The sequence below is a fragment of the Spodoptera frugiperda genome, chromosome 2 (assembly GCF_023101765.2).
Source record: "Spodoptera frugiperda isolate SF20-4 chromosome 2, AGI-APGP_CSIRO_Sfru_2.0, whole genome shotgun sequence".
Classification (NCBI taxonomy): Eukaryota; Metazoa; Arthropoda; class Insecta; order Lepidoptera; family Noctuidae; genus Spodoptera; species Spodoptera frugiperda.
In genome coordinates, this window is record NC_064213.1 from 8,202,519 (window position 1) to 8,214,907 (window position 12,389).

The 12,389-nt window shown below is 32.4% G+C and overlaps 1 protein-coding gene across 1 annotated transcript in view; it reads left to right on the top strand.

The window, feature by feature from the left end:
- The window catches only part of LOC118269141 (dual oxidase), a 47,534-nt gene that overhangs the window by 12,047 nt on the left and 23,098 nt on the right, over positions 1-12,389 (top strand). Inside the window, exon 3 of the mRNA XM_050703280.1 lies at positions 10,692-10,763. Coding sequence (XP_050559237.1) covers positions 10,692-10,763 — 72 coding nt within the window. The remainder of the gene's footprint in view (positions 1-10,691; positions 10,764-12,389) is intronic.

Here is a 12,389-nt window from a genome sequence, read left to right on the forward strand (position 1 = left end):
GTTAAATGGTTTCCTAGAATTTACAATTTTTTCTCTATAAAATATAATACAAAACTCAGCAATAGTACCTATACCTGTTATTCCATTACTTATATACAACGCATGATACATTAACTCCCTTTCTACTCATAACCATAGTATAAATTACATCCTATTGATCAAGGAAAACGATCGATAAGCCGATGCAATGATCTCTTAGTAAAATATCCTTGAAATGCATTTCACAACAATCGTGCGCGATGCCCTGTGGCGTACTTATGAATCACGGATTATGACTTATGCTGCTTAGATACAATAAACAATCAACTACCTCATTGGAATAGCGGTCGAAATCACGACTGCTGAACTTGAGGTCAAAGGGTTCCATTTAGTGAAGCGAGAAATATGAAATCTTCTTTATTTAGAAGAGTACGACTATTTAGTAAGCTATTATTAGAACTTGAGACGGGATATTTACCATGTTTTTTATGTCTATGAGTTTCTCAGTTCTAATGATTATTAGTTACCATGTCAGTTTAAAAACTTATATTTAGTAAGCTTCGTGCAAACCAAATAATAAACTTGTATGAAGTTACTTGACAACATTAGGTGTAATTGACAAATCATCATCAATCAAATTGAAGGAAATCAGACAAAGAAAAAAGTGTCATTTAAGATATTTATTTGCATTTCGCATACCTATAGCAAGCATGTCTTATTTGGTCAGTTTCCTGATTGTATTGTATTCTCTAACCAAAACAGGAAATGCAAACGATGTTCTTGGAAAAGGCTTCAAGTAACGTCAATTGGTTGACAATAGAAAGATTTGACATGCTCACTTGTTAGTAAATTCCTTTATTTGTCTGTCAAATTTTGGTTTTTAGTCACAATAAAAAATAGTTTGTCTTTGGTGTTTGTGATGATGACATCTTAAATTTATAATTTAAAATTACTAATACAATTGAAGACTACTTTAATTTAATACTGCACCTACATTTTACAAACAGCTCTGAATTTCAACTTCAGTCTTCTAAAAGTACATTTTTACAAAATTACACAAATAACTCTTTTCTTAAAACCACCTCCGAGACTTTGAAATCCGCAGTCGTCTTTACAACTCTTAGATCAACGAGCCAGTCATTCACACGGATGTATATCGTACAACCTGCGCCACCTACACAATACCTTCCTTAAAAGCTTAAAGCGTATCATATCACGATCATTAGAGCTTGAACTGATTGTAGTGACGTTGAGATCTTGACATTTTCGACGCGTGCGCCGCTAAGTCACGATACCCGCCAAACATTTCCCCGTGACCTTGACTGCACTTCCGCTTCCTATGGGTCAAGGTTAAATAGAATTATCAATTATCAAACCTGTTTCGGTCTAATGTGGAAAATTGAATTGTCTTTGAAGATGTTTCTGGCTTGAAACTAAGAACTCAACTTCCATTAAATATTCTTTATTAAACTACCCAACTTGGTTTAATACATACAGAAGATTGCTTTCGATAATATAACATAACAAAAATATCAAATAATTTCAAATTGTCGTCAGAATATATGAATTGTCATCATAACGTAACAAAGTTTCAAATTATTTCATTTTACTTTCGCCGAATGAGTCAGAGTATCGAAATTGAGAATCGTAAAGTTGTAATACTTGAAAATATCGACATGTTAATGTTAGATACTTTAGAATTTTGGAAATCAGGTAAATTAAAACGTGAAAGTTCGACTGACTCGTCTAAGTTATAAACGTTATATAACAAATAAACATACATTATTTTGAGTTACAATACGTTTATTTAAAATGTAATTCATATAAATTCGTTCGGCAATTTTTAAAAAGGAACTAAAACTGAAGACATCCCTTTCAGTTATCTATAGCTAAAAGAAATAGTTCAATCATTAACAAAAAACAACATAAAAATATATTTCCTAAATAACAGTATTTAATCAAAAATATTATTATGAAAACAATTAAAAAACGCTTTCGAATCCTTCACGTGGTAAGGTTAAGGCTAGCGGTGTGACGTAAGATATAATTTGATAATTGCAGCTACGGCCCTTGACTCACACTGAACTTGCGTAAAAAACTCCACACACATACTATTATAATCTTAACACTAATGCTTTTAATTTTAACACGAAAAAAACTCATCCTTCCTTTTAAATATCAAATATTTTGAATTATGCTCACGAATCTGAAATGTTAGAAACATAAAACAAAAACTAAAGTCTAATAATTTCAAGTAATTTGCTATAAAATAGATAATATAATGTTTTAAGTGTATTACGGCTTCCTTCAACATTGCGAGTATGTATCCGGTAATATTAAAGAATGAAATTACTCTTAAATATATGTTAGTACATACATAAATACCTATAGTAGTTTATTGCAAGGAAATTGTTAACTTCATAATTCTCTTCGAGTTTGGACTTAAAGTTACAAATTGTTGTGTAATAAATAATACGATTTTAAACATACTGATTTACATGTATGTATGCGTATAATTGATATGGTCACATTAGAAGGACAGACATTAATCCTACGCCATAAATATTAAAATAAAAATCTAATGCTCCATCAAACAATATTTGATGCTTGAACTTTAATATAAATAAGCTGGACTTAACAGGAATAATTTCTTATTACACCTTTTCATAATTATAATATTGATAATTAGGTAATATTTTATTTGTCTTAATAACGTTAAACAAAAGCATTATAACAAAATGGATTATACTTAAAAGAGAAAGGACATAAAACATTTACATTACAACTTTACAACATGGATATCAGTAAACGATAAATCATACCGGACTCAATTACTAATGCAGACATCACAGTTTAATTCCGGGACAATTTTTGACATTTAAATGTCATTGCACACACTAGTGTTACAAGTAATAATAATTAATTACTAACTTCCTACACAAAGGATTTATATTTACTTGTTTATTTATTGGACTACTTTTTTATTAATTGTCAATGTTGATCGCGATTGATTGTGACAAATGATTTAAGTTGTGGAGGGCAAACGTATTGATTTCTACGAGCTTTAGATAAATGTGTTGGTATAAAATCATTATTTCTTCGCCCATTTCATTTTTGATTAAAGATTCAAAAATTATCCGTCTCCGTTATATGTACTTAGACGTAATTCTCATAGAATAACGATGTATATCAGTGGAAGATGAAGCAGTATAAATTAAAGCAAGATCACGTAAACCGTGCCGGGCGTGCACACATGGCGGGCCGTGCGAATGCAGCGCGCGTCGCTTCGTCGTCTACATGTCGCGATAGTGAAAGCTGAAGGCCACTTACTAACGTAACTCCTCCGTCAACAACCGCTATTCAGATAATCACTACAAAGCACGCTCCAACAGTTTCCCGTTTACTATTAACTCATTATTCACTAATGAAGATGATTTCCACGCAAGTAAATCACGTAAAGGGTTTAACCATGATTTTGAGGCATAAAAAAGCCTATGACTGTACCATCCAAATAGTCATGAATGAATCCAACTCATTCACCAATTTTCTATGTACAATAGGTACTTGAGTATTGAGTGTGAGGATTTCCCGACAAAAACTTAACATTTGTATTGTAGACTCAATATGGATTTCACGCTCAGCGGCTGAGCCAAATTCAAACTCGTGATAACCCAATCCTTTTCCTCGACTATTCTATTTGTTTTTCAAGTGATGACAAGTACGATAAGTTGAATTCCTAGTAAGGAATTGTATATGTCATCAATTAAATTCTACTGAATTAATTCAATTTCTATCATTGGTTTTTTCGATTCCGTAATCCTCTATAGGAGCAAAAAGTCTGAACTTCTATGAATTCAGTACGGATTTACCAATTACTTGCAATAATAACAAGATAAGTAGGAATACAACACATCTGTCTCTTCTGAGCGAAAACAACAGCCGTCGTAATACTGTGTATCCTTTTTTGATTTATGGCCATGGCGTTAATCATGTATTTGACCATGGAAACCACGCACATACACAATCGACGTGTATTTTCCATACTTATGTACGCAAGAAGTTGAATGCAATCTGTGATCATCCGTCTGTAGCCACATTACATTACGACAAACTCAACTACCTTAAATCATTTGACTTCGACGAATATCATTATGTTCATTAGGTATTAACACGTTTGTTTTTATGCATATTTTTCTATTCAAAACTTGTAACAAGAAGCTTAGAATTCCTATTACGGTATGAGGAAAAAAGATCAGTTCATTAGGTTCGAAGCAAATCTAGATAAATTATTCTGTCTTGTCAAATTTACAATATGTGCAAAAATAGATACAATGATATAATGTAGGCGTGTTCTTGTTCTTGTATAGGCGGAACATCGTTGAAGAGCATAATATGTAATAAATAAACAATAAATAAACAGCACTTGTTTTGTAACAAGTGACATAAAACATAATGACTCTGTATAATTGCGGAATGGTTGCGGGACTATGTAAATGGACTCATCACATGCTTGTAATGAGCACAGTAAACCAGCATTCCGTCGTAAATGTCAATAAATATATGAAATGTTAATTGTACAAGTTATTAGTGCCATTATTCAGTATTTGCTCATACTTGCTGCTGATTATAATATTATTTAATAGATGGATTACTTACTTCCTGGTTACAGTAGTGTTAATAGTTATAAGCATTGCGCGCATCACTTGACCGGTATGTAAACAAAAACATAATCGCTGTTTAACATTGAGCTTTAACATCTTAAGCTTAAAATTCTCTTATCGTAGATTATTAAGAATTATTTTACGTTGTCTTTTTAGAATTAAATTGTATATTTTGACAGTCAAAGTCAAAATCAGTTATTTTAATTAAAGTTTGTTTGTCTGCCAGTGAAGCTAGGTGCTCGTTCCAAAATGTAATTTCGAATGGAGAAGAACGAGCAAGAAACCCTATTCGTTACTCTTTTAAACAGAAGCAACTAACTCTGCTCACCTTCTTAAAATAAGAGGTACCTATATCGTTATTACAATCTTTTACATAGTAACACTTCAGTATATTTTTTTGTACCAAACTTTACTATAGGTACCGACACAATTACAGATTTATCAAACAAAGCTGTTAACGTGTTATACCAATTATCTACAGTCTGTTGCAAAAAGCTTATTGTGATGATCAGATGTTCTATGATCTCATTTTATTGTAAAAAGTTTTATTAATGCAAAAACAGGGCATATATGTAACCATTACATTAATAATGTAGTCAGGTACCGGATTTACTTTTTATGTACAAGCGGAACCTGTGTCTACGGTCATCACGAATTGCAAATTGTTCGTTTTTATCCCAATATCACTTAGCAGAACCATTAAGCGTTAATGGCCTGATACAAGTATATAAGCGGGTATATTACTTGGTACAAAAAAGCTGTGTACATCGGGTAATTAAATTATAATTATGCTAATTACCGATTATACGCTACGGACAGTACAAACAAACACCGCTTACTGTGTTTTGTTTGAAAATGTATTGAGCTGTGTCGTAAATGTTGTATCTTTGATTGTTTGCTTTTGTACTTCAAAATGACATTAAATAACACCTCAGATTATTTATTTCAATAAATATTTACTTAGATCGTGAGCAAACTGTACCGAAACAATACAGAATTTTACTTGAGAAAGCGAAAGTTGAAAGCTATCATCATCGTCATCATCAGACCGTCTCTGTATTCAAAGTAGATACAATTATAATATAGTATTGTAATATACATATAATAATATGTTCACATAATAAGATTAACCGTTTTGTTTCATGGGTCTACCACTCCTCGAATAAAGAAAAAATAATGGTTACATACCGAATCAAAGTATCTATTCTGTGTGAGCACATTCTCTCGTGCATATATCCAAATAAGATTCTTGAAGACAATTCAGTCACGGTTTTTTGTACACGATTATCTTAACACGAGACTAAATACATCACGGACAGTATTGTAATAAAACTGATGTTTAAACTAAGCTCAGAGTATATACATACATAGCATATATTTCATTCTTCTAAAAATTAGAAAGAGTTCCTTTGCAAAAAGACTTAATATTAGTGCAAAATTTACACCATCCTACAAATAACATTTTAAACCTTTTTCCTCAAAGAGTATCAAATTTAGTTGCTCTTCTTTCATAAGACTCCTGTGTATTTCAATTCTATAATCGTGCTACTACAAACAAACAAAGCAGTAAATTTAAAATGATACACTTAAAATACTAAATCAGAACACTAAATTAATTTTATCCAATTAGTACAATTTGTAATTGCCTCGTTTATGCAATTTGAACTAATAAATATAAATGTTTATATGCATATACTCTAACTAACCCACTTATCTCTGACAGTCAAGACTAACTAGACTAGTTGGTAGCTACGAATATTAACTTCAAATATATCTAACATTATGTAAATAAAATAGAGACCTTATTTCATGTGTTTCGTTTAAGAACAACATATTTATTGAGACACACATGGGATTTGCTATAAATACATAAATATTTTGGTAACTGATAAAACAACCACGACTTTAAAATCAAAAGTTCGTGTTCTTGTTAGATTCCTACATTAATGACAATTAAGATTAAGTTTAGCAAGTTCTGGTGACACAAAAAAATACTTTATCAGCTGCTTAAAAGACTGAATAAAAATTCTTGCATAACAAAAGCCATTCATAAAACTAGAACAATCTAAATCCGTCAACAGGTAATCAATCACATCAAAAACGTCAAACCGCGATAAAATCAATTTTGTTTGACGATGCCAATAAAGGTAATACCGTCACTCGATATTTGATCTGATCAATAGCACATACGGCTACAGATCAAGCTATACAAAACTAGTATAAACTGACCGTGAAATGTGCGGAAAGACCATACAAAGCGAGACCAAGACAAATTGGATTTGTGTAACCGAATTTAAAGCCGTGTGTACATAACCGGTTTAAAACAAACTACGTACTTACCAGCCCCTGTCCGCACTTGTACTCTCTCCCAATCTTTCAACATGACATTGACGACATGTTGTATGTGATTGTGACGCCGCATTCCCGATACATATTACGAAACTAGAACAACTGCGAGTACAAATAGAGATCTCTCTCGTGTCACGCCCACTGCCTATCTAATTATTGTGCTGACAGACTTGCTTCTATTATAGTCGAAAGTCAAATAATGTAATGCTAATTTTATTGTAGACCACACAAGTAAAAATGAAGTGTGTAAAGTAAAACTGGTGTAGCAAGTCTGTTCCTGAATAAATCTATCATACTTCTTAAATCTTTTCTTTTTAAAAGATAGCTGTTCTGATTATTGCTCAATACAAATAACGTATGTTACAATGTGTAAACTAATAAGCACTGCATTCGATATCATAAAAAATAAATACGTGCTGTTTTGAAAAGACTAGTTTCAAGCCATGCTAGAGGCTCATATTCATGAGGAGCATTTCGCGACACACGACGCGGCGATTGTCACGATGCTACTGACGACTCGAGTTTCTCCTAGCTCCTCATGAATATGAGCCTCTAGTGGCTTGAAACAAGTCACACACCTGTATTAAAGTAGTTTATTAACTGTTTATTGAGACTTGATACACTTCATTAATTATTTATGCGTGCATTAACTAAGCCGGCTCTAAACCACAAAGTATACGGCCTCATTGGTCTAGTGATTTTAACCGCAACCACAATTATTGGGCAAGAGTTCCGAGATGTATCGATATCCGGACGAGAAGAAAACCTAAGGTTTCGTCTCAAAAGTTGAGTTCTCAACTAAAACTGTTACATAGCCTCGGTACGATATAGTTTACAATCTCATTCTTAAATGGAGCCTAATTTTATGTACATTCCGTGACAGTCATACCGCAGAATTTAGAAATCGATAACATAACACTATGCCCAACCCAGGATACTCAAAACCTCGTGTTTCTGTTCTCCATTCGTAAATATGGCTACTTGACACTCGGCTGGGTTCAAAGTTTGTGATTATTGGGTGACTCGAGTATGTATGTCTACTGCTGTGTTCAAATATTGATGTTTCTTTGTCATAGATCGTCAGTTTCGTCAGCGTCCATTTATTTATTTACATTACACACACAAGGTAAAACTTTAAAGTCACTTGACAAACCCAATTTGAACCAACTTGTTTCTTTTATTACGACATATAGTGAGTAACCGTATAATCTAACAACTGACTCAAATTGTACTCGAGTCATTAATACAAATGTCAGCGCCAAAGATTTCCAATTTGTGTTAATACTAGTACAAATTATGATAATGAGAGGCCTAATATATCAGGCTAAGTCTAATGTATAGCTTGCAACATAGAAACATACACCGCAGGTGGCATAGTGATAGAGGCAGACATATTATTATTTTTTCTAATGTGGCCCCAACTCTATAATCACTATATCATATAATACAAACTAAGATGAATTATTAGCACATAGTAAACTATGTCATGTCGTAATACTAATGTAATATCATAGTTATTCACTTGACATTTTATAGCAATTTTTCAATCGATTATTGCGACCATAATTACTCATGAAACATGCATGTAGTAAAAAATGCGTACGCACAGGTGTCCCAGCAACAAGCGTTGTGTACCTATATCCGTTTCTAAATGCAATTATTAAATACATACACTGTTGTATGATTAATATTTTATGTTAAGGTAACTATTGTTAAAAGCCTTGATTTACTTCAGACTTGTATCGTAAACAATCTCGATCGTTACTTTGACAACTTTATCAGTTTAATTTAACTTTAAGTTGGATTTATCTGGCGGATAAATGAGAAATAAATAGTTATCTGTAATAATATCTGAGTGTTTAAAGACATGAAGGCATTAAATGCTAGTTAATAGGCTCACTCCCTATGAGGTACATGATACGATGATACCCATAGAATAACTGATACCTATTTACAAGTTAATGTGTATTGCATAATTGCATATGTGTATAATTGTATATAAGTACCTACTAATTAGAGTTTCAAACCCTTATCAACAGCAAAACATTTTTTTTGCATAATTCTTACAAAATCACTCAATTTTTGCAAATTCTAGAATATTACTATAAACAAATTTTGCCTTCCTCATTCAAACTGCCATAACGGATCTTGCAAGATATAAATACTTAGTCCTATTCAATAGCTGGTTGCGTCATGTGAGCGGATTACCCATAAATTTTCCAAATGTCTCGTAGGTGTGATGTTGGCATGTCCTCGCGGCCAAGCTCTAGATTTAATGCGATAATGTGTCCCCATGTGACAACTTGCAGTAATTTATTGTGCCTACTTGCAATCATTTATAAAAGCCTTTCAATATTATTGAACAGTTTATGAATATATAAAAGTACTATTGACTTTAAATTAAATTAATATTAGGCTGATTTAATTCAGAGTCCTAACCTTAACAAAACATCAACAACTCACTTTTTAATTTTAAGTTAAAATGAATCTTAACAGCTACTACAAAGCAATGTAAAAATAAATAGGTAGATATTTTAGTTTTAAATAGACAAAGTTAGAAGCAGCATACTGAATTGTATTTCAAACCAAATTATATCAGATCTTTAGCAATCAACAGCTTCAAATAGGTAATTTATAAGCCAGCTGGTAATGGAAGGTACATTGAAACATCAAAGAGTTATTAGCACGATTTATATATAACTTCAAGGGCCACATCTCTTAAATAGTGATATATTGATCGTAAATAAGGGCAATTACATTGTTAATTACTAAATTGCCAGCAATCAAGTCTATTAGCTAATTTATTAGATGATTCTATCATTCTTGTTAAAATATTTTCTAAGTACATGGTCCAGGAGTTGCCTCACTCACTGTTATACATGTTTATAAAATATTAATTGATAGAAACAAGTGATAAAAATAAACTTAATATTTCATTTGATATCTTCATTAGTTTGCAACAAACTTAAAATTCAGTGATTAAAAATTAAGTAACTCCAACCAAAATCTTTATTACTATTATCATGATGACAGCTACGAGACACTGTTTAACGTAGGGCGCTCCAAACTATTTAAATTAAATAGTGTTCTGCCAGTACATAAATTAAAGTGTACTTAAGAACTTTTGAACTTAATAAATGCGTAACGAGGAGCTCATTGCGATGCATCTCGGTTACAGCGGACAGAGCAAGGCCTCGATAGGAACGCTCGAGCACGCAACTGGCACGCTCATACAAATCTACAAAAACTCTATACCTACACACAACCGCAAAACAGCCCATAATTTCCCAGCACACGTTAACCTTGCTTTATATAAACCTTTCGTACAATGAGAGGTCAATTTATAATGGAAAAGTAATATAATTTGCCGTCACCTGCACTAGAACCTGCCTTAACGCGTTAATTAACTATGCCCACTAATAAAAATTCCTTCTATTCATTGCACGAGTTTGGTGAGCACCTACATCGATGTTTGGCAGATTATAATTAATTAAGAAATTACTCGAGCACATGTTTCACACAGACGGCCTTTATATAGCACTGATATACGTATATCAAGTTTTATTTTCATTACTTCGTTACTTATACGTAATTGGAAATACACTTTAGATAGCCATTCTTTTGAATACAATTTTCTATACCGATATGTAACTAGTGTCATCAAAAATATCACCAGCAACTTAATTTCTGTTTCATTTCCAGAAGTGTACTACGAGAAGCAGCGGTATGATGGCTGGTTCAACAACAGAGCTTACCCAGACTGGGGATCCGTTGGTGAGTATTTTATACTAATTATGAAATATATATACTTATTTAAAATATTATACTTATTTAAGTAGTAAAAAAATACCTTTTATTTATGATATTCCAGATGACTAACATAGAGGTTGGAACATAACTAAAAGTTGCACGTTTTTTTATTAACCTAGGAAATTAAAATGGTCCGTTTATTATATGAAAAAGGATTGTTAGGAAGCATTCATTCCACATAATTCTAAGAACGTTGAATATCCCTAAGCATCAAATTATCAGACCATGACTAATATATACATCATCCGTTTGAAGTGTTGATAGACGGCACAGTTTTTTTGTTGCGTTTTCTTGCATCTTGTTTATAGCCAATTAAGAGTTTTGCGAATGTAAACGTTTTTATCGATAAATGTCAGTCACTAATTCACCAGTGTCCTGCTGTTCATTATTAATGTATACTATTTTTAACTTTTATGTCAGAGCAAAGAGACTGGAGTACTATTCTTCCTTAACCTACGCTTTCGTAGAACTAAATGTTAGATGTTGTATGTTCCGATACTGTGGACAACCAAAAGGGTTAGTGGGCTCCGGCTCTAAGCAGGTGTAGGACTGGAGTGGTTTGTAGTCAGTATGAGTCTGATACTCTCTCACGGCTCACCCAGATCGGGAGAAATCATTGGATCATATTTCCACCGTACAGGTTTACGTGTTTAAAAAACTCTTACAACAATTTAGGTAAAACGATCGAACTACTGTTACCCATAAGAGTAATACAAAACCATTATTTATCAAAACGTTTAAGAAACTCGAATGGTTTCGTAACACGCTATCAAGTAATCCACACGGTCATATTCAACCTCTTTGTCAGCTGTCATTGTTTGAACTGACGTTAATCAAGTTCGATTTGATAAATCAAATAGCTAATATTTGATTTATCGGATTAACCTTGCTCTAATCTCAATTCTCAGCCACATAGCTAATTTGCCGTCATAATTAAGTAGGGCCAACCTTTAATTCCTTTTAGTGTTCTGAATTCTTATTTGTATTCGATTATTTGCATTAGCATACACTTATGGGTATTTTTGTAAATTAGTCATGTTTTCAGATCAATCAAAAATCGATTTATAAGTCTTTAATGGTGTGAAATATTTTATGAATCAGTGTACAAAAATGAAGGAACTTGATAACTGGAATTAATCACCATAATTCTCTCTTTCTCGACCCGTTTTGTATTGTCGCATCTGTATTTCTTTTCTTAATAACCGCTAATGAATCAATACGCTTCTGTCTCGGTATTCCATTCAACATTTTTATAAGTCCACGTTTAAACCTTTAACCCAATATTTAAGTAATACAGATATCTGTATATGTCTCAATTTATGTCCATTATACACATTAACATCCATAAATATAGTTGTTATTGCATATTATGATGTCGTTGCACGTTCTTGGTTTATTACAAGTAAATAAGGCTTTTATCTTTTCCAAGTCCTGAGTAATCATAAGCCTTTGAGTAGTATACTTTTTTAAACGCGCAATTTATATTTCAACACTCAATAGCTTTGATACGAATCAAATCAATCGACAAACAATTTAAAATTTGCATATGTAACTACTCACATATGTCAAGTTAGTTTGGCAGAACACATA